Raw genomic sequence first — 26,451 nt, forward strand, 5'->3', positions numbered from 1 at the left:
TCTCTGAGAAACCTTGTGTGATCAGAAGTAAAAGGTAGATTCTAAAAGCAGATGGAGAAGGCAGTTTCTTTTTTGGCTTCTTGGCACATTTGGAAGGAAATGGGGTCCACTCTCTGAAGCCCTTCAACATCCGAGGGGTTGGGTCAGGCAGGAAGGGGGAATGTACAAGCCACGACCCTGCCCAGCAGCTTCCTGGGGGAGCTGGCCCTGGGGCCCCCAAGTGTCCTCATCACACCGCCCACCTCGGGCTGCTGCTGTCCTGTTCAGCTTCGGCTGGGGGGCGGCCTGCGGCTGCATCAAGAGCAGACCCCTCAGCGTCCCGGGACCCCCAGTGTGACTATGGATGAGTTACTTCACCACCAAGTCTCAGTTCCCTCACCTACGAAATGGGACTAACAACAACTACACCCCTTGGGGGGCACACATCATGGGAGATTGTAGATGTTGAAATTTTATGTTGAACAATACAGGGCACAAAGGCAATGGAGCTCTTGACGATGACTTTCTTGTTTCTTACCCTCTCCCAGACTGACCTTCCTGCTGGGACTTTGGAGGAAAGCTCAGGTTGCCTTCCTGCTGGAAGGGGAGAAGGCTGGGGCAAGTAGACAAGGAGCTTGGTCCAGACAGGAGAACATCCTGGGTCCCCCGAGGTGCCGGGAGGTGGCCAGTGCAGAAGGGGCAATGGGGTGTTGGGGGTGGTTAGGCTCAGAAGGAATCAACGAGGACTACAGGCAGAACATACCTGGAAGTCAGGTCCTAGAGGCCATGTGGTCCAAACCTTATACTTCATAACTGGGGAAACTGAGGCCAGGGTGGGCCTAGCTACCCGGCGATCACGCTCCCAAGGCAGCCTCAGCAAAGCAATTACACTCCTTTCCAAGACCCAGTCACAGGGCAAAACTGCAGCTTCGGAGGCTCGCAAGTCAGAAAACAGCCTCAGAATCGCTGAATAGAATCTTCGATTCCAGGAGAGGACCTTAGAATCTTAACACACACAATCTAAAAGTACTTAAACCCAAATGGCCCCATGTTAGGACGGTGGGTGCACAGAATCTGGCCAACTTTGAAATCACAGAGAGAATCTTAAATTCCCAGACAGAGAACAGAACCCTAGAAGGTTCTAATCCAGGCGCCAGGAGTGGCAAAGGCCTGCCCCTTCCCCCAACCTGTATAGGAATCCTCTGTTCCCAGCGCTGACATATGGCCATTCTGCCCTCTTGAATGCTCTCAGCGACAGGGGACTCAGTCAGCTGTGCCGGCTGGAGGCTGGACACGTTCCTTCCTCTTGAACAGAGAGGGAAATAAGTTCTCAACAGGAGACCCCCACTTTGTACAAATGGGTTTTTCACCCCTCCCTGTTCTTTGGCTCTGGTCGGAAAGATTCCTAGGGAAGTGGAAAGAAGCCAAGAGCTGCCACAAAGTGACTTTAACCACCAGACAGGCTGGTAATAGGTTTCGGTGGGAAAAAAGGAAGGAGAGGGGCGATTAATTCCAACTTGCTACGCGGTAAAGGAGATTAAGGCATAATACGGGGAAGGCAGCAATTCTACTAACCTGCACGGGACACCGATTACTTCAGTCTTCTCGAAATTGCTAGAAATAAAGGGAAAACCCCAAAAGAGAATGTGATTGTGGCCCAGGGCTCATCTGGATTAGGCTGTTTGTTTGCCCTGGCACCCTAATGATGGGAATGAAGGAAAATTCCCCGTTTCCTGGGAGACGGCTGTGCCAGAGTCGGGGAGGAAAGGCAGGCCCACGCGTTGCCACTGGACCGTTTGGCAAAGAGCTCAGGGCAGAGGGGGTCCCCAGGTGCCCTTCGGGGAGAGCTCTTTGCAAGGGCCCCCAGGGCTTCCCCATGTCCAGCACACACCCTTAGTCCTGTGTTCTGGGAGGGACCAAGGGAGGGTCTGATGATCCCCCATGCTAACTGGAAATTCTTAGATCTCTGCTGCTAGAAGCCAAAAGAATCAAGCAGGGGGCCTACTGTGTACTGGGTGTCCTGCTAGCTGCTGGCAAGCCCTGCAGTTTGCTAAGACCCTTGGAGTTGGCCATGTGTCGGGGTGCTGGTCCTGCAAAGCTGGGGCTCAGGGCTCTGGCCGAGACCACCCACCTATCTGAGGCCAGCCATGGGGCACGCAGCGTGGACAGAGTTAACGGCCATGGGCCACAGCTCAATGCCTCCAGCCAGGGGCCCAGCAGGACAGCTGTGAGGCTTCTGGATCGAATCTGGGCAGAAGGAGACAGACGGGGCTATGGGAGGCAAGTGGAGAGAGGGAGTGGGGCAGGTGCCCAGCAGATCCTCACATCCCAGTGGTGCCCTGACTCCAACCTTGGCCGCCTCTGGCACTTCTCGAAAACCCCTCACCCTGAGGTTCTGAGCCAGCATGGTAACCCCAACAAGATAGGTCCCAACACAGCTTGGGTGGAAGGAAAGCCACTTCTGGAACGGGCTGCTCTCTGAGCATGCCCACGGCCCCAGGATTTCCACCCACCTCTGCCTTTTCTTCAAGTAGACAGTTTTTCCGAGCGCAGAGGTTTGGCCGATGCTGGTCTGCTGCCCACTATGGCCCCCCTCCCACTAGGAGCAGGTTAAGGAACCGGGGCTCAAATCCTAGATTCTCCCCTGAGTAGCTGTGTAACCACTGGCAGGTTACTTGACTCTCAGAGCCTGCGTTTTCTCATCTAAAACTGTGATGGGTGAATCCTGACTTGCAGGTAGGTTGTACGATATGTCTACCAGTTGACATAGGGCCCGACACTTAGAAGATATTCAGGATATTCTAATATGTCAGAAAATAGAAATATTAGAAAATGTTCAGTGATGGAACGTACAACTTTTCTCAGCTGCTCCCCCACTCCCAGGCTTTGTACACAGCAGGCCCTCAAGAAGTTCTTGTTATGGTTATTAAAGGGCTTCAGGAGACCTGGTCTCTGTTGTCCTGGGCCTCCTGGTTCTTTCTCACTTGGTTTTTCCACGTGTAAGTAGACAGGCTCGCCCTTGGAAAGCCGCATCGGGGAGGGTGGCTGGAAGGTGCTCCATTGCCCGTTTTTGGGTGAATGATGAGCCTGTCCAAGGTCGAGCCCACGGGAGGCTGGGGGGCCAGGGGATCCTGCAGGCACATCTTCCTCGTTCTTTGGACATTCCCCCACTCTACTGTGAAGTCTTCCATGCCCCCACATGGGAGCCAAGGCCTCTTTCGGTCTCAGACTCACCATGCTGTATTGTTGTCACTTGACTATCTTTCCCCACCAGACTCACAACTCACTGGAGGCAGGATACGTCTTCATAGTGGCCACCAAGGGGACACTTAGGGAATGCGTATGGCATGAACGAGTGAGTGAATGAGCACATGCAATCTCGAGGCTGGGTCTTTTCTATCTACATAGAATGTACAGGCCAAGATACAAACCACATTCACCGTACGGCATTCTGCATACACAGTCAAAACAATGACCATTAAACCATTGCTTTAAAAGTGCTTCATTCATGTACCATGACCTGGGGCTTTAGGGGATCCCAAGTTCTCTCCAGAACTTGGCACTCCCACATCCTTCCCCGGGCTGCAAAAAACTCCTCTGTGTTCTCTTTCTCCCTTTCTGAAGACACAGAGCTGGGGGCCAGGAGGCCTGGGTTCTGGTCCCAGCCATAGGACCGTGCGGCCTTGAGCAAAGCCACTCACCCTCTCTGGACCTTCGTGTCACTACCTGTTGGGTAAGCGGTGAGTCCCACTGCTCTCTGAGCCTTGTTCTTGCTCTAGTTCACTGTCATGAGGCACATGTGGGAGGCCAGAGCCGGAGGACAGTGCCTATACCCGGGCAGATGGTTCTGGGGAAAGGCTCACAATCTGCGAGGCTAGGGAGAGCACTGGCCTCCATCCAGGACACCGCCTCCTGGCCTTCTCCTCAGGGAACCCTGGGGACACGTGGCCCTGATCACAGTGTGATGGCCACTTCTGGTCCAGACCCTCATCTCTCCACGGCACGTTGGGGTTTACAAAGCTCTTTGTGTGCACTTCCTCATTTAGTTCTCATAACCACCCCGGGAGGCTCAGAGAGGGCAGGATGGGCCCAGGCCAAAGAGCTTTCTATCTGCCCAGTGTTCTGCTGTGACGCCAGCACCCTAGGCCAGCCCAGCGGCCTCCCCCACAAAATGGGAAGGACATAGGGTCGGCGGTGCAAGTCCTGACCTTGCCCCCCCCCCCCAGAGCAGCCCTGAGAAATGGGGCCAGGACTCTCTCGAACATCTCCAAGTCACTATGAAAATCCGACTGCATAAAAGACGCCAAGGGCAAGAAAACACTGGCCGGCGGAGCAGAAAGAGCACAGCACAGGGCGCCCCAGACCTGAGGTCCAGTCCCAGCCCCTCCTCACTTTGGCTCTGCACTTGGACAGGCCTGGGTTTCCCCATCTGTCCCACAGGGGACAAGAATCCCACCCCGCCTGCCCCCTGCGGGCCACGCGCATATAGAGCTACCCTTAGCCCATCTGTGCTGTGCCCCCCACCCCTTCTGTGACCACCACCTCAGCCAGGAGGGGTCGAGAGGTTGTCGCCTCTCAGCACACAGCCCAGCTTGACTCACTGCCCCCAGCAGCGAGGCCCGAAGTGCGCTCAGAGAGGCGTGCGGACCTCAGGGCCTGCACACGGAACGTGGCCTTGCACGTGGGCACACATGCGCACAGAAAGGCACGCACCGCCCACCTGCACCCTCAGATGTGCGCCACACACCAAACACACTCAGACACGCACGCCGTGCTGCACGTGCCACCGCACCCGGGCGACACAGCCACACACGCACAGGTGGCTTTCATAGGACATTCACACACTACAGACAAATATGCATATATTTTCCTGCTTCTCTCATGACAGCCAGATGGTGGGATTCTCCCAGAGGGCTACCATTTAATGCTCTAATTAATTTAAAAAAATTCTAGGTACCCAGAGCCTGGGTTTGTTCCAAATGTCTCAGGGATGGCACAGCTTAAAGCCAAGGAGGGAAGCAGGTCCTAGGGGCAGGACTGTGGGGCCAGGGAGTGGGAGGGGTTCCCACGGAACTCAGGAGGCGCAGTGTCCTTACCCGGAGGATTGATACCTAGCCTGGCAAGGGGGGCTGGGCTCAAGGGCCATCTGCTCAGACGTGGGCCTGGTCCTGGTTCCAAGAGTGCCCCATGACCCAGGACAGGGACAGACCCCTTCACGGCATCCCTGGCAGGGCCATCTGGGCTCAGTAGACAGGGAGCTTGGTCCCTGCGGAGGCCACTGAGCTGCTGTCACCCCCCTGCAGTTCTGGGGCTCACGTCCAGATCCACGCTCACTCTTCAGGGGCCCTACCGTGTGACTTCAGGGCACTATTGCAGGACACAAAGCACAGAGCCACTGCAGTGTGCGGTGGGAGACGGATGAGGTGCAAACGTGCTGGTCGGGTCAGGAGGGACTTGCCACGCTCCCTGCCCTCCCGCTTCCGTGGCTCCAGGGAGGGGGAGCTCACCACATCTGCCTGCAGCCTGCTCTGATGGGCCCAGAGTCCGTGCTCTCCAGGGTCTCCAGTGAGTCTGGCTGTTCTCTGTCCCACAGGGCCCAGGTGGCTCGGGCTGGCGGGGATCGTGCGGCACTCGGCCCCAGGCCTTTCCTCTTACTTTCCCAGGGGCACGTGCTTTACTGTGGAGTGTTTGGGAAAACGCGGCAATAAATTTACCGCCTCACTTATGAGTAATTTGCTGTCAGGAGCTCTGTGTAAGCAGAGGACTGAATTAACGAGGCTTAATTAACATTAATGTTGTGACAGATCTCAACCCTAGTCAGAAATCCCCCATCCTCGCAGCCCAGGCCCTTGCCTGTCGCTTCCGGGCTCCTGTGGGAGGTGACAGGCCCAGGGAGGGCTCTGGGAGCTGCTGACTGATGGACGTGATGGGGGTGGGGGGCTGCCTCTTTCCTAGGATTAGGAGGGGTTTGGGATCTGGGGGCTGGAGGCTTGCAGGAGCTCAGCACGAGAAGCCAGGAGCCTCTGCAATTCCAATTCCAAAGGAGTTTTCGGGCTGAGTCCTTCATCCCCGCCTGGTGCAGTGGCGAACCCACGGACCTCAGAGTCCGAGCGGCCAGGGCTCGAGCCTGCCACTCACATGCCGGGTCACCCTGCCCCCTGTGCCTCACCAACCCCATTAGCAGAGGGACAGTGGTGTCAGGGGATTCACGAGGTCACACACAGAGAACAGAGGTGTTCTGGGATCTTCATTTCCACCACTCCCTCCTGAGTGCCTGCTGTGCCGTGGTCATCACCTCCTCTAGTGCTCCCACAGTCCTTTGAGGAAAGGACTGCTATTACCCCATTGCACAGATGAAGCACTCGAGGCACTGAGAGAGGCAGTGATTTGCCCGAGGTCACACCAATAGTCCGCGGGGGGGTGAGGGGACCGCAGCTACCCATTACACGCACTGGAGAGCCAGTGGGGATCCAGAGAGCCGAGGTGGGGGAACGCTCAGGCAGCAGGGCCGTGCTGGGGTGGGCACAGGGCCTGGCAGTACTGTTTGTGGATGCCATCTATGAGTGATGGAGAAAGGGGAGAAGAGTGTCCCACCAGAAGTGCCCAACCGCTAAGACTTACTAAGCTGCCCCTGCCCCCAGTGCCAGCCTGTGACAGGCTCTGGGGAAGAGATAAGTGCAGTGGAAGGTGCATGTCCTTCTCTCAGGACTGGTGCCGCCATCCACTCTCGGCTTTCCCCCAGACCACCCAGCTGACATCTGGCACAAGGTGGACACACCATAATTTATCATTAATGAATGCCATTATTAATGTTAATGGGGAGGACACATCTGACCAGGACCAACTTTAGGGAGCAGCAGGAGGCCCAGCTCCCACCCATCTACCTGACAGCTCAGGCCACTAGCCATCACCCCACACACGTCTCAGGGCACGGACCAGGATGGGCCACGGTAAGATCCTTGGGCTCCAGCCCGGTCTCCAGGCGAGGACGGGCTCTGGGCCTCAGGTCCCCAGGTCTCTCCTGAAGGACTGCCCAGTTGAAGTCTTGGTGTCAAGGATCTGCCTGGGAATAGTGTGGGGAGGAACGCACGGGCAGAGTCTGGGACGGGGGTCTACCTGGGATCTACCTCTAGAGTGTGGCCCCCACCCCTCCTCAGCCTTGCCAAGCCCCACATATCCCCAAATTCTGCCACGGCACCCTGCTCCAGGAGGCCTTCCTGGCCCACCCAGCCACCCCTCAACTCCTGACTCAGACATCAGCTGTGCTCACTGACAGCCCAGAGGTAAGTGCAGGGGAGACCCAGCCCTGTCAGAAGCCACAGAGCAGTGAGGTGGGCTTGGGGGTGCCTCTGGGCTACCGGACCGCTCTAAGGCAGCAGGATCAGCGGAGGGGCTCTGTATGGTCTCCGTAATGGGCCTGGGACCCACGAGGCCTCTCAGGCTAGAATCTGAAAGAACTCTGTTTCTGGAAATAGAAAGAGCTGCCATATGAGGAAGCGAGGTCTCCTCCACCCCAGGAAATGTGCAAGCGGAAGACCCATTCCCTCATTCAGCAGGCAGTTGCTGGACCCCTTCCTCCGTGTTGGGCCGTCTGTGGGGCGCGGCGGTGTTGGAGGAGACAGCATGCAACCTAACCCTGCCTGGGGAAACCACACTCTAAAGGGATGCTGAATGTCCCAAACCAGTTCTGGAGTAGGCCTGTCTCCTCCCTCCACCCCCCCACCCCCCCACCCCACAGTCTAGAGAAAAATCAAGAAGCCTGGGAAACCCTTGGAAAGCTTAAACAGGGGGTGAGTTCCGGCCCTGCAGACGAGAGGCTGGGCGCCAGCTGCTCTGAGCCCCCCACGGCCGCATGATCCCAAGGGCCTCCAGGTGCCCGTGCTCTCTTGTCCTCATCCACCTTGACCACAGCTCAGCCCCCATCCCCTGAACACCTACCCAGCCCAACACCCAGTGAGGGTGGGTAAGAGATGTCCTTTGGGGGAAGTTATGGAAAAGGGAGGAGCGGCCGTCTGTGCTTGGGCAGGGCAAGGGCATGGCCATTCCCAGGCAGGTGATGGGCTCGCCCCTTGCCCATTTCCTGCCCAGCCGCATCCACGCCTCTCTACCACCGCAGTTCCTGGGGAGCTGGCTCCACGGAAGCCCAGCAGCCAGCCCACCAGCTGCTGCCCCCTCCCCATGCAAACCCTGGCCACAAAGCACCCTCCCCCCCAGCTCTGCCCGCCTGCAGTGACAGCCTCTTGGCACCAGCTCTCCCCTTCCCTCCATCTGTCAGGAATTGGTGCAGACAGACTGTGAGAACCACAAGAGGAAGCAGCGGCTCTGTTTGGACCCCTCCCCCTCCCCCTGCCTCGCCAGCGCTCTCCCCCTACCCCCCTACCTCACGTCCATCCTTTCGGTTCCCCCCTCCTCCCTGTGTCTTCCTTTCCCTTCCATCTGTCTCCATCTTTTCTTACTGATGAAGACATTGACGAAGCAGAAATGGGGAGGGAAGAGGGCCATTCAGCCAGTGACCCCCACTTACTTGTCACCACCGTTGGCCACCCGTTTGCTTTCATCCCTCCATCCTGCAGGGCTCTGGGCTCAGTGTCTCCCTCCAGGCAACTGGTGCAGTAAACCCTGCCAAGCCCACGTCCCAGGGGATACCAGGAGCCCCGAGGCAACACGTGGGAAGGGCCCTGTAAACCGTAGAGCCTTGTGTCCTCCGCTTCTTCTATTTAACATGGGAACACTCCTTTCGGGAGTAGCAAGGACAGAATGGGACATAAACAAACAGAAAAATGCCTTAAAGAATATGGCAGCAGGAAGGCAAGGCAGGGTCATCAAGGTAATGATCCTCACCATATCACTGTGGGGGGGGGCACGGAAGAGCTGGGGACACCGAGGCCCAGAGACGGCAGTCACAAAGCTGCGTTAGAGGCAGGACCGGCACAATGGCCAGGCGCCCCGGCCCTGCCCACACCAGCACCCCGACCAGGATGCTCCTAGGTCCTCCACACCTTCCAAGGGGGCTCTCTGCCTCCTTGAATTCTCCCAAAATGTGGGAAGGGATCAGCTTTACCCTTATTCTCACGTGAGCCCCGCACAAGTGCGGCAGCAGAACGCACAAGTACGGGGGCAGTCCCGCCGCCGACCTGGAGGGAGTTCGCAGGACGCAGGGAGGCTGGGACATTTAGCTGGAAACCCAGGACAGTTGTGAGCACCCTGGGACAAGTTAGTCACACTGGGTGGGAGTAGGCACTTGGCAACACTAAACTGCTTGGCAAATGAGGGCGTGGGCATTTCCCCTGAAAAGAGAACAAACCCTGTGCTCACTCCTGCCCCGTGAAGCTTGGCCCACGGCCCTAGAGACCAGATGGAAAGGATGTTCTGGTCTCGCTGCAGTTTCAGGGCCCTGCAGGGCCATGTCTGACCCCAGACACAGCACAGATATGCCCAAGGGAAAGGGGAAGTGTCTTGGGCCCCCCACCCCTTTCACAGCCAAGGTAACACAAGGTTCCAAGAAGGAAAGCCAATTACAGGAGGTCACACAGTGAGTTAGGTGGCCAACATTCGGAAGACAGGGCCTACTTTCCATCTACGGGTCCTCCCCAGGTCCTGGCAGGGCACGGGCATAGAACAGGCATTCAGCGAACCGTGGGGCTTGGACTCAAAGGCTCCACACCAGGCGCTTCCCTGGGCCTCACAGAAACACCCCTGCCTGGCACGTGTAGCCTGAGGAGTAGAAACAGGGTGGGAGGGGCACTGGGCACATGCAGAGCCGGACAGAGCCCCACCCCGGCTTCCTCCCCCCTTCCCCTCCTCAGGCCCTGGCCCCAACCCCTGAGGCCTGTGGTCTGCTGTGAACCAGACTCTTCAGCAGACCCTCCCAGCACAGAGTGGCAAGGACAGAGAGAAACACAGGCACGGACAGCCCAGAGGAGGCCCGGACCCACCTGGAGCTGGAGGGAAAAGCTCCCTGGAAATAGTGACTCTTGAGATAAAGGGCCATTGGACAAGCAGAGAAAGAACCTTCCAGGCAGAGGGAACCACATGTGAGAGTATGATGCCCCTGTGACATTACTCCTCATTTTGGGTCCTGCTAGAGAATACAGTCATGGCATTTGGGGGGCAAGTAGATGGTGAGTTCTGGGGCTGGAGAGATACTAGGTGCACGTTAGGTCTTGAAGGGCCCTGAATGTCAGTCAAGCAGACTCGATCCTCTGAGTGGTAGATGCCCCCGTAGGATGCTGCACAAGGACAGGACAAAGCTCTGCGTGTCTGACAGCACTTGACTGCAGAGCAGAGAACGGACTGGAGCGGAAGAACAGAGATGAGGTTAGCACTGCTACAGTGGCCCTGGGAGGCCACGGTGGGATGGGGAAGCAGTCTGGATTTGCAGGTGGCAGGGGAGGACTCTAAGGACTTAGCAACCCCCACAAGTGAGGGAGACAGGGGTAGCGACGACTCGCAGGTTCCTAACCAAGGCCGGAGCGGTGCCCATGCTAGCTGTGAACTGGCCTCAGGGGCAGAAGAGACCCATCTGCAGCCCCAAGTGCTTATGATCTGGGCCGCAGGTCACTGGGGGTCTGGGAACGGCTGCCCTGCTAACTAGGAGACCAAGATGTGTAGGGCTGTCACTTGACCTCTAGGCATGGCACATCTGTCTTTACTCTTTACTTCCCTGGGAAGCAGGTCACAGTTAGACAAGGTGGCTTATAGAGCCTGAGGTGTGCAGCCTGCCAGGCACCAAGAAGCAGTGGCCCAAGAGGAGACTGGGCCTTACCCGAGGCCTCATAGGATGTCAGTGTCATAGCTGGGAAGGGGTGCTGGGCAGGTATGGGGGGTGAAAGTGGGAAGCAGTATCTCTGAGCAGAGGCCCCAGAAACAGAGCAGGTCACAGGACGCAGGCCTGGTCTTACTGAAAAGGAAGACAGATTTTTCTAACAGAAAGAGCTATCCAGGAACAGAAAAAACTCTCTGGTCAATTAGTGAGTTCCCTGTTCCTAGAGGTATTCAAGCAGAAGCTGGACATCACCCATTTCCACCTGCAAGGCTGCTGAGGGAATTCCTGCATTGGGATGGGGTGGGAAGGCTCCTTTGGCCCAATGAGGCTGCGCCCCAGCCCCAGGAGCCACAGCTCACTCCTTCACTCACTGAACACATATCCACCAAGGCCTGCTCTGTGCCAGGCTGGGGGCAGCGGGCACCAGAAGTGGGTGGAGCAGAACCAGAGGAACCTCCTCTCTCAACCTTCCCCGCCCCCATCTGGAGTAGGGGGTGGTGAGGCTGGCGCTGGGCAGGGGACAGAGGATGGAGGCCCTGGCTGCCCACACTCCACGTCCCAGGTCTGCGCGCTCCCCTCTAACGGACCCAGCACCCTTATCTTGCTGGGCACATGTGGAGCACAGGGCCAAAGGCTGGGCAGGGTTGGACACAAAGCAGCCTTCTCCTGCACCCCACCCCTCCCAGAGGTCCCCGAGGCTCTGGACTCATTTCCTAATGAAGTCCCTGGAAGAACTCTTCCTAATTAAACTAGGACAGTAAGTTCTGGCCTGGGGCCACAGGGAAGAAGCAGGGACAAAGGAGGCTTTTTGGGGGCTCCCTGACTCCTCCCATTCCATGAGGCAGTGCAGCAGCTCGGCCCAGGAGGGGATTCCTGAAGGACCAACGGGAGATGGAGGCTCAGAGAAGGAGGTCAACACAAACCTAGCAAATCTTGAATGGGGCACTGACCATGGCTCAAGGGCACTTCGTGCTCTTCCCGAATTAACTCACAGTCCTCCAACCACCTTGTCGGGTAGGTACTGATGTCTCCATTTTACAGACGAGACAAGGGCTCAGAGAGGTGAAGTAACTTGCCTAAGGTCCCCCAGCTAAGAAGAGGTGAAGTATGGACTTGCCCCCACGCCGCCTGGCTCAAGGCTCTGTTGTCATCCGTGTCACAGTGGAGCCTCTCACGGATGACGCAACACACGCAGGGGCGCTCAGAGGTAGCAGGGCCTGAGGGATCTTCACATCTGTGGCTCCCGCAATCTGCACAGCCAGCAAAGGTCTGGAGTCAGGCAGGAACGAGCCAAGGAATCTGAATTTCAAGAGCTGCCCAAAGGAACTCAAACTCCAGATCCAACCCTAACTCCCTCCCAGCACAGATGGGGAGACTGAGGCCCAGGGGAGGACAGAGACTTACCCCCATCACTCAGTGAGTCAGTGACAAGGAGAGACTACCTGGTTCCTGGTGTGAAGGCACTGAGAGCCTGGGGGACTGGCTTTCAATAGGGTTCAGTTAACCACCAGAGCCCTCTGCTCCCAGCTGGAGCCCTATGCTGGGAGTGTGGGGAGGCCAAAGGCCGGGGCGGGGGGGTGGTGCCGAGAGGCCGGGAGAGGGAGTGGCAAAACGCAGGGGCTGCAACCACACAGGCTGGCAGAGCACTGTGCCCTGGTGCGGCCCAGTTCCTGGCTCTGTGGGACCCAGTGAGGTCTCAGGCACGGGGCAAAGGCCAGGAATTACTTACTACTCATCGTAGGAAGGCCTGAGGTTCTGCTTTGAGGGACTGGCCCCAGGGCCCCCAACTAGGATGTGGAAGAACTACAGGCAAAACCCAGGTCTGGGGGACTGAGGGCCACGCTTGCTCCTGCACCCTTGAGAAGCAGGCAGCTGTGGCAGGCAGGGGGCGGGGACAGGACACCATCACCCACGCCACGGATATAAAGTCGTTCCGGCTAGCTCACGGGTATTGAAGAATCAGCCTAGTCAGACTCACAAGAAAATAAACAGGCAGAAACCCCCAAGGGGATGTAGGGAGCGCTGATAAACAGCGGCTCTGTCTTTGTGTCTATGGCTCAGGCCATGTGCCCTGTGGGAGAGGCTGATTTCACAGACCCTGCTCTGGCACTCCTGGCCTCAGGGAACAGGGGCAGCTCCTTGTACCCCCCACACCTTGGGCCTGGCCCACGGCAGACTCCAGCTCCTGTGAACACCCTGGCTCTTAAAGGAAAACAGAAGATACTTAGAGAACTGGGTCTGAGAGGGATGCCCTACTCCCAATGAGCAGAGACCCCAAGAGAGGCAGGGACCTGCCACTGTCACTCAGCAAGATGGGAGCTGGGGTGGGGCAGAGGCGGGCCCATCCTCTGGGTTGTGGGGTTTACATCAACCTCAGCCCTCTGGGTGGGGGCAGGTGGGGACCAGACAGAGGGCCGCAGGCTGGGGCTTAGTGGGGAGAGGCTGCTGTGGCGTGGCAGGGGGCAGGCTGGGAACAGAGGCTGCTGGCGCCTCTCCAGCTACAAAGAATTCCCTGCCACAAACACCCAGTGGGGGGCTTTGGCTTTGGCTCCGCTCGGCTGCCTTGGCGGGCGTGGGAGGAAGAACGTCACCTTGACCCTGCGGCTTTCGTGTGTCCAGAAGAGTCACCTGCCTCCTGGTACACACCCGGTCCTGGAGCACATACCCCCCCACGCACACACGTGTGCTGGTGCACGTGGCTAGACAGGGCTCTGAGGGCGACGGGGGCAGCAGAGGGCAGCTTGGGGTCCAGGAAGTAGAAGAGGGAGGGACGAGCACTGGCCTGAATGTCCCTGGCTTCAGGCCACCAGGAAAGCCCACCCTTGGCCTCCAGCTATTCACTTGAGCAGCTTAACCTAGCCCTGACGGGGTCTTCCTGCTTCTCATCGGCTGCCAACTCTCTGATGTTAACCTGGACTCGTTGGCGGAGTAAGGCCCTTTCCGGATAACTAACATGCCAGGCCCGTAGTGAACCAGTTCTCCTTGGCCTCGTCTGCTTAGCCAGCTCTCCCAGGCCACCCGGGAAGCAGTCACCCTGGGGCCCCCAAAGTGGACGGGAGCGGAGTGAGAGGATTCCTACAGACCCTCCCAGTCCGCGAAGCTGCTGTTCTCCCAGACAGGCAAGTTCTCCCGACTGGCCAGCTGACCTACATGCCGCCATCCGAGCAGCTGCCCCTCTTGTGTCCTTGGTGGAGGAGGAGGGAAGCTGCTGACAGTCCCTTCGGCTGGGCTGTTCCCTGTGCCGGGATCATAGGGAAGGGCAACAGGGATGCTCATTTTCAGGGCCAGGGTCTGGGCAGAACATCACCCTGCACACCTGAGAGGCGGGCTTATTATCCTTGTTTCACAGACCAAGGACCTAAAACTCAGCATGTAAGACCCACACCAGGAACCCTAAAAAGTCCAGCTACCTTCCATCTGCCTGCCCAGAATCCACTCAGTGAGCCAGCTATGTTCCCATTAACCCTTACCAGGCAGTAAGGAGCTCGAGGGCCGCAGGTCCCCCACCCCGTGGTCAGGACTAGTCCTGAGCCAACTCCAGGGAGAAGGAGTCTGCTCAGAGTGCTGGTTGCAGTGCAGGCGGAGCAAGGACCAATGGGTAAAGGGGAAATGAAGTTCAGAGAGGGAGAAACACTTGCCCAGGGTCACTCAGCAGGTTGCACGCAAGAGACAGAACCACTATTATAATGCTGCGAGGATGGGTTCTACAGTATCTGGAGAAGAATGAAGACTGGTTTTGTTTCCTTTTGTTTTCCTTGGTGGGGGTGGGGAGTCCTTGGGGCCAGAACACAGTTGTCCTTTCTCCTTGCTTGGCTTTGTGTGGCCTGGATCTGGCTATTTTGTCTGCCCCATGGGGCCAAGATGAGGGGCCCTGTGCTCGAGGAAGAGGGAGGTCCTATGAGCTGCCTGCCTGGCTGGGAAGGGCTGTGGGGAGTTGGGGGTGCGACAGTGAGGTGGGAAAGTGTCACCCCGAGAGAGCAATATGGTAAGGATGAAAATGGACATGCTCAGCTGTTTCTTTCCCAGGAATCCGTCCTGAGGACGAACGCACAAAGGTATATAGTGCAAGGACGCATATCCCAATGCTGCGTGGAGCACGAGTAAAAACAGCAGCAACTAAATACATGTCAACCAATAGGAGACTGTGTTGTTAAGTTATGGAAGATTCCATATGCAATGGATGATTCTCTAGCCCTTGCAAATGGTGCTAGGCCGCTAGTGTAATTGACAAGGAAAGCCATGTTTGGCATGGGGAGAAAACAATTAGCATTAACACATCCTCATTTTTGTTAAAAGAAAAAAAAATAAATAATACATGTGTTCATGCACGCCAGCTCACAGGCAGAGAAACACCTCTGGGAGGAGATGTTGCTTCCACAATGGCAGAGCTGAGGGGGCTGTTTTCTTCTTCTTTTTGCTTTTCTGTATCGCTGGTGTTTTTCTTAAAATTCCAAGTATAAAATTATTTTTACATAATCAAAGTGATTTCTTTTTAATTTTTTTTTAAGATTTTATTTACTTATTTGAAAGAAAGAGCATGCACAAGTGGTGGGGGAGGGGCAGAGGCAGAAGGAGAAGCACATGGGGCAGGACCCTGGGATCATGACCTGAGCCAAAGGCAGATGCTTAACCGACTGAGCCACCCAGGCGCCCCATAATCAAAGTTATTTCCATTGGAAAAATAAAATCAGTTGAGGTGGGTTTTAGCTTCTGCACTGCCAGCAACTAGCTGTGTGGCCCTGGAGGAGCCCTGGGCCTTCCCTAAGCCTCAGTTTCCTCATCAGGAAAATGAGGACGATGATTAACTCCTGCACCACCTTCTTCCGAGGATAGCCACCAGGCAAACTGAGAAAGGCCACACTGTGTGGTTCTCACAGGCTGAGAGGGCTGGCGCTGAAACCGTCTCCACAGCCACTGGGATTAAGTTCCTTGTGGCACCTCAAGGCCAGTGACCAGGGGATCTTGGCCACACAACCACTCCTGTGGACCTAGACTAGTAGTCCCCAGACAGGTTCTAGGCTGTCTGTCCTGCCATGTTCCAAGGGGCAGGTGTGGGGAGGGCCTGAGGGGTCCTGGGAACCAGGAGCCTCATGGCCCTGCCTCTCTGGGTGAGTCTTCCAGTCACCAGAGGGCATTCTGAGGGGCCTGATGGTATGCTGAGTTCTGCACCCCAAAAGCGGCCAGCTTGTGGGCATCTGGGCTGGGCCCTGCCAGGGACACAGAGGTCAGACCAGGTACAGCAGGTAGGGAGCTCACAGCCAGGGCCCCTTCCTGAGCCACTCAAGCTATGGGGTGATTCCTGGGGTCTGTGACATATTGCAGTTTGTGGGAGGACAAACACGGCTGTGGGGTAAAACTACTGCTCAGGGCCCCAGCTCACGCTGAGGGCACCCAGGGGCCAGAGCTGCTCAGGAAGGAGCTAATTCACCCACTGGTGGCAGGGGCCAGCAAGAAGGATGCCCAGGGTGCCTGGAAAGGAAGCAAGGCCCCTGGGGCCACTCTCGCTGCTGTCGTGACTGGGATGTGTGAGTACCTGTCACTTCCTTTCACTTGTGACAGACTGCAGCCAGACAGGCATGGCCCAGTCCTGCCACGGACCAGCCGGCCTGCCTGGAGCAAGTGACCTCACCTCTTTCCTTTGTGAAGTGCGGTGATGATCCTTCCCTGTCCTGGCTGAGGAGGTCTTGCCTGAGAAAGTCACTCACTGACTCCTATTACAGTGAACGTCAGGATTTTGGAGGAGTTCCCAGCAACCCAGGGCAGGCAGGGCCCAGCGTGGGAGACCCAAGCTTCTTGTGTAGGAGCCTGTGCCCAGCCCTCATCCTGAGAACACCTTGTTCCCTGATCCAGCAGGGAAGAGAGAGGGCGGGGTGGCAGGGGAGAGGGGGGAGCGTACTGTCCTGATTCAGTCTAGCCCAGGAACTGAGGACACTCTGGTTCTGAGGATGGGTCCCTGATGAATCTGGGGCCGATTTCTGGAGACCGGGGCCTTGGCTGCAGTTTCTGAAGCCTGAGGCTGGAAAAGCTCCCATGTTTGCAGGGTGAGCACTGGGAAGCCCACCTGCACGTGCAAGGAGGCAGCCTGGGTCCTGTGTGACTGCCAATGAGCCACTCGTGCTCTCTGGGCTTCGAGGGACCCAGCTCACAAGATGGAGCCTGACTAAGGTCCCTACAGGATACCCAGCTCACTTCTTGGGCCTCAAGGGCCCCCATCAGCTTTTCACCCTCAAAACTGGGTGACATTTCCTCAGTCACGTTTATTCATTCACATGCCATCCCCCAAATGCCTCTTCTGTGCCAGGCCTCGTGGTTCGCTACAAATTGCTCAGACGCTCCCAAACAACCCGGAGTTCCTGTGATGGGCTTGACTCGGGTGCACAAAGCCATGGGCATCCGGACGCAGAAGAGGTTAGGAAGCTGGGGAAGGCTCCATGGAGGTGGCAACGAGCTAGGATGGGTAGTAATCAGTAAGTGCAAGACCGAGAATCGGGGACACACCTCGGTGGTCTCAGTGGATGGTCCTGATGACTTGGGCTCTTGAACTTTCCTGGAGGAAGCATCCTTCTACTCTTAGAGCGACGCACCTGTACCAGTGACAGTTTGCCAAGTGTTCAGTTTCCCTATCTGTACAGGTGGAACAGCAATCCCCACCTCCCAGGCAATGGCCAAGAGAGGCCTTGGAAATTGTGGAGGGTCATTCCCATGGGAGGTGGCACACGGGGCCCCTTATGTTGCTGCTCCGAGGGGTCTCTGGAGAGGAGAATCCCTCCCAGGCCAGAAACCCGTAGCCTGGGGAGGCACTGCTGGACATCACTGCCACGTACCCACTTTCTCTACATCCTCTGAGCCCCAGGCCCTCTGACCGCAACAGAGTAGACGAGTGCTCAGAGAGGAAGAGTCTGAGGAAGAGTCCAGGCTCCAGAACAGACAGAGCTGAATCAAATCCTGGCTCCACCACTTAAGCCTCATGACAGTGCCAAGTCACTTCTCTCTGAGCCTCAGTTTCATCACCTTTAAAATGGGAATAATAAGAAAACAGCTCGGGGCGCCTGGGTGGCACAGCGGTTAAAGCGTCTGCCTTCGGCTCAGGGCGTGATCCCGGCGTTCTGGGATCGAGTCCCACATCAGGCTCCTCCGCCGTGAGCCTGCTTCTTCCTCTCCCACTCCCCCTGCTTGTGTTCCCTCTCTCGCTGGCTGTCTCTATCTCTGTCAAATAAATAAATAAAATCTTTAAAAAAAAAAAAAAAAAAAAAAAAAAAAAAAAAAAAAGAAAACAGCTCTCCCAGGATTGTGAGTAGCAAAGCTAATGCGTGCAAATGTGCAACGCGGGGCCAGGCATGGGTTAAGCAGCCGATATCTGTTAGAGTAATTCCCTCTAGGGAACTACTTTCAGAGTCCCCAGCGGTCAGCACAAGGCTGGCGGAGCGGACAATGTGGAGGAGGATATGAGACTGAGGGAAGCACAGGGACATGCTGTGGGAGCTCAGGGACTGGGGGCTGGAGGACAAGGGGTCAGGGAAGGCAATCGGAGGGAGGAGGCATCTCCACTAGGCCTTCAAAGACTGGGTGATGGGATATGCAGGATCTGTGGGGCCCCAGGTCTGGCTTCCTGGGGACGGAGCTGGCCCAGGGCTCTGACTACTAACCCTGGCCCTACTTGGTTACATCCCTTGAGGGGGACACAACCAGGTCCACACACACCCCTGCTCCTTACCCTCGCCCCAGGGGGCATCTCTCTGCTTCACCTACTGCTGCTATTTCCCCAAGGAGGGAAAAACTGTCAAGCCAGCTGCCTGCTGACACCTAGAGAGGACGGGCCAACCCACCCTAAGGCCTACCGCACTCGGGATCCCCGCAGGCCTGAGAAAGCCAAGGAGCTCACGGAGCAGAACTCTGTCCCAGGAGCACCTGTGGGAAGACGCCAAACACTCCTAAGGCCTTCAGGGACCGGCCCTGGATCTAGAAGAGAGGGAAGTTTGGGGCCTGCTAGGCAGAGCCCTGGGGGCTGTGGGGCTTCCTTCCCTTCCCAGGCACAGCCAGGGGGAAAGGAACACCAGCCAGACCGGACAGAAACCAGCCTTGGGACCATCACAGGGTGTGGGGGAAACCATCCTCTGCTTCTCCCAGCGCCCCCGGCCACTCATCCACCGAGGCCAGTCAGGCCTATTTGATTCATTTCTTCCCTCAGCCCCTCCCTGGGCACCTTTCTGTCATTTCCACGTCCCTCTAAATGGCCTTGGGACCACATCCACCATGGCTGGGTAACCAGCTGCAGGAACCTTCAGACCTCTGGCTAAGCAAATGGGGGCAGGGGAAGCAGGGGGGTCTTGGGTGGCCTGCAGAGGCCCTGCGACAGTCAGGTAACAAGAGACCTCAGTGAAGCTCCTCCCTCCGAGAATGATCACACCTGTTACCATTCATTGAACACCAGCTGCTCACCAGGCACATTATCTCATTTAATCTTCACAATCTTTTTGGGAGGGAGGGACTATTATCGCCCCAAACACCTATCAATTAAAGGTCAGAGCTGGGATAGAAAACCTTCTGTGTCTGATTCAGGGTTCCACTGAGTTATGATTTCAACACAGCTCCCTATGTCCCCTCTCTCTCCCAACTCCTGTGTCTTGGCCTTGGGGATAAAGGGTAGCAGGGAGGGCTTCCCGGAGGAGGTGACACCTGCACTGAATCTTCTAAGATGGCAATAAGAAGGTAGCCAGCAGAGGGAGCAGAAAGAGTGTCCCAGGCAGATGGAGTGACATGTGCAAAGGCGTGGAGGTAAGAAGACGTAGGAAGGCCAGAGTGAGAAAGAAGCTACAGTTCCATGTTGCAGGCTCATAGGAAGAGGCTAGAGGGGAGTGGCAACAGGAGCCAGTCACGGAGCGCCTTTATCCTGTTGGTATGTGGGAGGCTCAGGAAGACTCTGGATGGTGGAGTTGCCTGGTCAAATAGGAAATCACAGTTCAGAGAGGAGTAATACTGTTTGTCCAATGACTCCATCCAAAAAGGAGATGACGCTGGGACTGGGGTCCGGAGTGTGAGAATGGGGGCCGAGGCCAGGCAGTGCTCTGAAGGCTAGATGCCGGCTGCAAGCCCCAGCTGGGAGCCGTGGCCGAGCTTTAATTATTTACAAGGCTGCTTCCCAGCAAGACCCGGTGCTCCTGCAGTCCGGCCTTGCCCAGCTAATGAACTCTCAGCCGTGGGAGACTCTGCTGCGCCCACTCTTTATTAAACCTGGGATGGAGGGCTGATGGGGGCTGGGAGAACGAGGGCAACCTAAAGAAGTCTGAACAAGGGGGAGGAATTTGAGCACAAAACCAGTCTACCTGTATCCCCAGCCTGGCCATAAAGACAAGAGCTGGGGGGTCTGGGGGGAGGCTTGACGTCATCTCAAGCGGGAGAAATGGAGGTCTGCGAGGACGGGCCCGAGGTCATCAGCTGGTGCTGGAGACAGCACAGGTGCCATAGCTGGGCGCCTGCATTCACACCCCAGCAATTGCACTTAAAAACCATATACCCTCGGGCCAGTTACTTGCTCTTTTCATAAAATGGTGCTAATGCAGGTACTTCAGAGGCTCGCTCCGTTTTACCGAAGCGAGGAGCACGAGGCGTGTAGAATCTCAGCGCGCCTGGGCCAACGCAAGTGCGCAGTGAATGTTCCTTGTTGTTACTCTGGGAGCAAAGGGCTGGCCAGAGACCAGAACCCCTGTCTCTGCCCCCAGACACTAAGGAGCAACAGGAAACAGGCCAAGGAGCCAACTGGCCTACGTGACCAGGTCCTAAGCTGGGGATCCCACCCCACTTCGCCTGGCTGGGCCGCCCTTGGGCTTCCTTGAGCCTAGCCCTCAGGCTTCCAGCCTTTTCCTCCACTTTGAAGGTCTTTGAGTCTGGAACTGAAGCCCCATGAGCATTTATTTCACTTCCCCATCCTCCCTGGTCTATCGGTGTCTCTGCTAAGTGCCAAGTCCCACCCACTGTGGGTAAAGATCAGGGCTTAACGGCCCTTAGTTTGCGTTTTTGCTCCAACCCTGAGGAGCTATGTGACTTTGGGGGGAGTCATTTCACGTCTGTGAACTCCTGTTTCCTTCTCATTAATATGGGGACTGTACCAACTATTTTTAAATGGTAAGCCTTGTCGGAATGATATTAGTTATCATCTTTGAAGGCCTGGCTTAGCGGTCTTCTCCTCCAGGAAGTCTTCCTTGGCTTCCTCAACATAAAAGCTTCCTCCCTCCAGCCTCCATCACCTTTTGGTATTCTTGGGCTGCATTCTGGCCCCTTTGGGGGCTTGCGCTCATTTTGCCTCACCCAGACTTCACTTACAAATTGCAATGACCATTTTGCAGGCCCAGAGAGGTACAGAGGTGGGGTGGTTCAGGATCTCTCATGGGGTAGAAGGGTTGGAGTGCCAAAGGACAGGATCAGATATAAGGCAGAGAGGCTGCTCAGGGAGGAGCCAACAGACTTGAGGGGAGGGTAGTTCAAGGAAATGCAGTTTGGGCAGGCAGCCCAGAATGGGGGCAGGGGGGAAACTCCCCACAAGGGGAAGGAGGGGATGATGAAAGACCACTTTCAAACACGTCGCCCAACAGAGCCACCCAAAGCCCCCACCCGCATCCTTCGACATTTCTCTTTGTGGGTCCTGGGGTTCCTTTCTTTTCCTTTTTTTTTTTTTTAAGATTTTATTTATTTATTTGACAGAGAGAGTGAGAGAGCACAAGCAGGGGGAGCAGTAGAAGGAGTAGGAGAAGCAGGCTCCCTGCTGAGCAGGGAGCCCAATGCGGGGCTCGATCCCAGGACCCTGGATCACGACCTGAGCCGAAGGCAGATGCTTAACGGACTGAGCCACCCAGGCTTCCCCTGGGATCCCTTTCTAAGGGGCTCATCCATTCCCTTCTCTTTGCCAACCTCTGAAGACGTTCCACACATATAAACTATGATGGGGGAACAGCTGCCCCATTTGGCAGACGAGGAAACAAGCTCAGAAAAATTAAGCCATGTAGGACTGGTACTAACCAGAGCTCTCAACCTTTCCACTCCAAGTCTTCACCAACTCTGTGCCTGTGACCCTACCCCATCGACCTCAGAAGGACAGCAGGAGCCCAGATTGGCCACGAGACCTCCCCTGGTCCCATCTGGAGTCACCTGGACACCTACTCCTTCATTCCTCTATCTCGCCCAGAGCCTCACATGGAGACAAGAAGCAACAGGCCCAACAGGCAGAGCATGGCTTTCCAGTTGCCGGATCACGCTCTCGGGTCCTTCTGCACCATGCTCCCCACTGCAGCAGACAGTACCCAAGCCAGGAGGACATCCTGACCAAGTTCTGTCACTCTCGGCTGGGTGACCTTGGGCAAATCACCCAACGTCTCTGAGATAGCATCCCTATCTACAAACGGGGATGACAAGACACCCCTCACAAGACTTGTTCTGCAGAGCCAGGGAGAGAAGGTAAAACCAACCCAGAATCACAGTTTCTATCTCCCTGCCCCATCCTCGGCACTCCCGCTGTGAGGGGACCACAGAACAACTCCTGGGGGTGACACTCGCTATAATATTTCACCCCAGCACGCCATTTTCATCATTTCAATAGTCCTGGAGAATCAATGGTGCGGTTATGATTAAGCTTCTTGAAGAATTAAATTCAAGCTCCTACTTAGCAGCTCAGTAACTGTGGAGCAAGTAACTTAATCCCTCAGTGCCTCAGTTTCTTTAGCCTGGGAAATAGGCCTGCTGAGAAGAGTGGAGGAGTTTATGCGAGAGAAGCGCTCACCGCGGGGCTGGCACACAGCAAACAGCGTGTGTTAGTCGTGTGACTTCCCATTACATTACTAGAACTGGTCCTCAAAAACAGGCCAAGAATCATGAGCCCAAGTGGTCAGGTGAAATGAAGACAGGAGGGGAAGATGCACCCAAGACACAGAGGCAGCTCTGGATTGCATCTGAGAATGAATCTGGAGGCTGACTGGCAAGCCCACAGAAAACCTCAAGGACTCAACAATGCCTGTCCAGGTGTCCCTCTACCCCTCCTGCCACTGTGCGGTGGTGTGGATCTGTCCACCTGTTGCCCTCCTGCACACCCTGTGGGGCTCCCCAGCCTGTGGGGTGGGCCCCTTCTCCGAAGTGCCCCAGTGCTGGCGCAGGCAGGCACTCAGTAACCATGAATGTATGACCACCTGTGTCTGCTTCTCAACAGTCCTGTTTTTCTGTTCCTGGAGCTACACTCCTTCACGGCAACTACCTGCTAACTCACTTCTGCCCCACAAACATCTGAAACCATAAGAAAGAACTTTCAAAGCTCTAGCGCCCGGGTGTACAAGCAGTACCACACTCCGCAAAGGCGGCCTGCCACGTGCACACCGTCACCAACTGAGGGCTCACGTGCAGCCTCGGAATCCCTGGCCCTCTCCAGGAAGCAAACTCTCCTGGCCCCCTCCTTCCTGGTCGGCCCCATGACTCATGCCCGCGCCGGGCTAGCAGGAGAGCGTGGTCCGCTCACCAGGATGGCACAAAAAACCTACACCATGACTAGGCAGAAAAGCAGCGGGAGCCAGCCTGCGCCCGGGCCTCAGAGGCACTTACTTCCCAGGAGATGCCCGCGGGGGTGTGGCCGGGGCGGGGCCAGGGCAGGGCCCTTGCACCCCGGGCGCCTGAAAACTGCACACCCGCGAGCTCCACGATTGGCCGCTCTGGCCACGGGGGCCTATGGGGTGGTCCTCGCCTGGCCAATCAGGGGCCCCGGGGAGCCCATTCATTCACAAAAACCCAGCAAGGCGAGCCCCGGAATTGCCTAGAACTTTGAAACACCGGCGCGTTCCGGGGGGCCGACGCAGGAGTCCAGCAGGAAGCTAGATACTTGCAGGGACGACCGCGTCCCTGCCCACGGTTCCGGCCCGGCGCGCCCTCCTCCTGGGCCACACCAGCCCCGGGCTCCGCCCCGGACCCCATGAGGACACGCTGGCCGCCCAGCTCAACGCTGGGTCGCTAGGAGCCACCCAACGCTGAGGAAGGCGGCGCCAGGGCAGCTTCCCGGCAGTGAGGTCCAAGCAGGTGGCCGGCGCCCCCCTCCCCGCCCGGTTCCCTTCCTCCCCAGCCGGCCACTCACGGCAGTCGTCCTCGTCGCTGTTGTCCGAGCAGTCGTCGTCCTCGTCGCATCTCCACACGGAGGGGATGCAGCGCTCATTCCGGCACCGGAATTGGTCCTCTTCGCACTCTTTGACCGGCCCTGTTCGGGGGAGAAGGGGGCGTGAGCCGGATCCGCAGACAGTGCAGTCCAGGCCGCGGGGAGGGGTCTACTGGCGTGAAGGAAAGGAGCGATGATGGAGCCAACGACCTCGGGGGCCTCGGGCGCCCTCGATCCGGAAGGAGGGCAGAATGGTAATGCGATGGCGGGCTGCTCCGTGGCACTACGAAGCCAGACACAGTCGGTGTCACGCGACTTGGGTATACCCCCCATTTGGAACACTCACCCGCACTCACGGCCCATAGTCAGAGATCTACGCAGACACAATCCACAGGGAGCCCCGAACACGCCGCGACACACGCACTGGGCGCTGCGGGCACAACCCCCTCGCACACAGCCCCTTTCTCCGCCGCGCGCAGGGGTCGCCGGAAACGCATTGTCAGGCGGGGAAGTCGCCCGGCTCAGCTCACCGCCGCCGCGGAGCGCGCGTGTCAAATAAATCCCTCTGGCTAGAATCACGCAGCCCACCCGAAACCATCAATGACCACCCGCCACACACAAAGTTCCCGGCCCGCCGGGCCCCCACTGGGCCCATCCCCCAAGAGCAGGTGCCAGAAGGCAGAACCAACGACACCGGGAGCCGTGGGGGCGGGGGTCGAGGGCAAATTAAAGGATAGCTGGGTCCCGAGAAGCCTATCCCACCCAGGCCCGGGCTCGGGGAGCCCAGCGCACCCCGCAGCCCGGTCGCCCGGCCGCGCTTTGTTGGCCGCTCCGGCGGCGCAGAGCCGGGCGGGGGACCAGCCTCACGCACCTTGGCCGCCGCGCTGTGGATCCGCCGCCGCCGCCGCCGCCGCGAGATGTTGGAGCCGCAGCAGCAGCAGCAGCAGCAGCGGCGCCAGCGGCCGGAGCGCGCCCCGCTCGGGGCGGCCCATGGCGGGCCCCGGGCTCCGGCCGCCGCGCCCCGCGCACCCCGTGCGGCTGCCGCCGCCGCGCCTCAGCCCGCCGAGTCCTTGCCGTGGCGCCGGGGCTGCCGCTGCCCCCGCCGCCGCCGCCACCGCTGCCGCCCGCCCCGGCTCCTCGGCTGCATTTCAAGCAGGTTCCGTGACGCTCGGCGGCGGGGCGGGCTCAGGCTGGGCGCGCGGCCCCGGCCCTGGGCGGCCGCCGCCGGCGCGCGCGCCCCCTCCCGCTGCCGCCTCCGCCCCCACGCTCCTCCCGCGGCTGCCACCTCTCCCTCCTCCCTCTTGTCCTTGGTCCACTCCTCCCTCAGCTGGCGCGCGGTAACCCAGCTGAGGACCCGCTTGCGGGCTGGGCGCCGCAGATGCTGGGATGAGCCGGGCGAGGTCCCTGCCCAAGAGGTAGCGGACAGGCCAAGGGAAGAAGCCCTGGGTGCCTGGAGGAGGTGACAGGCTAATAGAAGGCTGAGGGGTGCGTAGGAGTAAACCTGGGTGGGAGGGGAGATGTTCCTGGTGCACAGGCCTGTGCAATGTGCACGTGGGGCAGAGGTGGTGGTGGTGGATAAGGGTCAGCATACCAGGACGTGTGAGATCAGGGAGCAGCTCGGGGAGCTGCACTGGGCCTCTGCACCCCTCATCCGCTACCACCCAGATACAATGCATGCGTGTAGCCAGTTGTGTGCCCATGTGCCTCTGTGCATGTGCTCATGTGACCATGGCTGAGGATGTGCGGCAGGTGGCTCGGGCCTGGCACACAGACTTTATACATCCATCCTCTTCAGCATTCTGCATCCGGCAAAGGGGCGATCAGGGGCACCTGCAGGACAACACCTAGTCTTTGCTGTGATAGGGAAGGGAGGAGACTGGGGGCCTCCACAAAAGGGATGTGTTATTCCTGCTTGTAGGGAATGCACATCCAGGGCCTCTGTCCACCTTTTGTATAAAGGAGAAGCCCCCTTCTCTGGAAGGTCACAGCCCCACCTCACCCATGCCGGGGTGCAGAGAGCTGACTGGGGAGTAGATTTTTCCTGCCTGCAGTAAGTGAGGCTCATTCGGCACAATCTTCTTTGGAGAATGAGGTTTGAGGGCATCGGCCACTAAAAGAGACAGACTTAGGGGCGCCTGGGTGGCACAGCAGTTGGGCGTCTGCCTTCGGCTCAGGGCGTGGTCCCAGCGTTATGGGATCGAGCCCCACATCAGGCTCTTCTGCTAGGAGCCTGCTTCTTCCTCTCCCACTCCCCCTGCTTGTGTTCCCTCTCTCGCTGGCTGTCTCTATCTCTGTCGAATGAATAAATAAAATCTTTAAAAAAAAAAAAAGAGAGAGACAGACTTACAGGTGTCTGGGCCAGTGTAGGTCCACCCTCCCGTCTCCTCCTGCCACTTCACCTCCATGGCAGAGGGACAGAAGAAGGAGCTTCGGGAGTTGTTAGTCCCAGGCCAGGAAGCCACTGTTTACCAGCAGCCCTATTCCTTCCCACAAAGGGCAGCCCCTTGGCAATGGCTTTGGCCACCTCATAGGAGAGGGGCGCAGACCCCAGAGAGCCCAGCAGGCGTTCTTGCCATTAGCCCTTCTA

General features: G+C 57.6%; 1 protein-coding gene across 7 annotated transcripts in view; it reads right to left on the reverse strand.

The window, feature by feature from the left end:
* LRP8 (LDL receptor related protein 8) overlaps positions 1-24,871 on the reverse strand; it is a 78,826-nt gene extending 53,955 nt beyond the window's left edge. For all 7 annotated transcript variants that reach the window (XM_045799507.2, XM_045799506.2, XM_045799505.2 and 4 more), the window contains exons 1-2: positions 24,736-24,871; positions 23,847-23,966 (exon numbers count right to left, since the gene is read on the reverse strand). In XM_045799507.2, coding sequence (XP_045655463.2) covers positions 23,847-23,966; positions 24,736-24,856 — 241 coding nt within the window. In that variant the 5' untranslated portion in view covers positions 24,857-24,871. The remainder of the gene's footprint in view (positions 1-23,846; positions 23,967-24,735) is intronic.
* Positions 24,872-26,451: the final 1,580 nt, after the last annotated feature.

This window comes from Ursus americanus, chromosome 12, assembly GCF_024610735.1.
Source record: "Ursus americanus isolate L20-20 chromosome 12, mUrsAme1.1.p, whole genome shotgun sequence".
Classification (NCBI taxonomy): Eukaryota; Metazoa; Chordata; class Mammalia; order Carnivora; family Ursidae; genus Ursus; species Ursus americanus.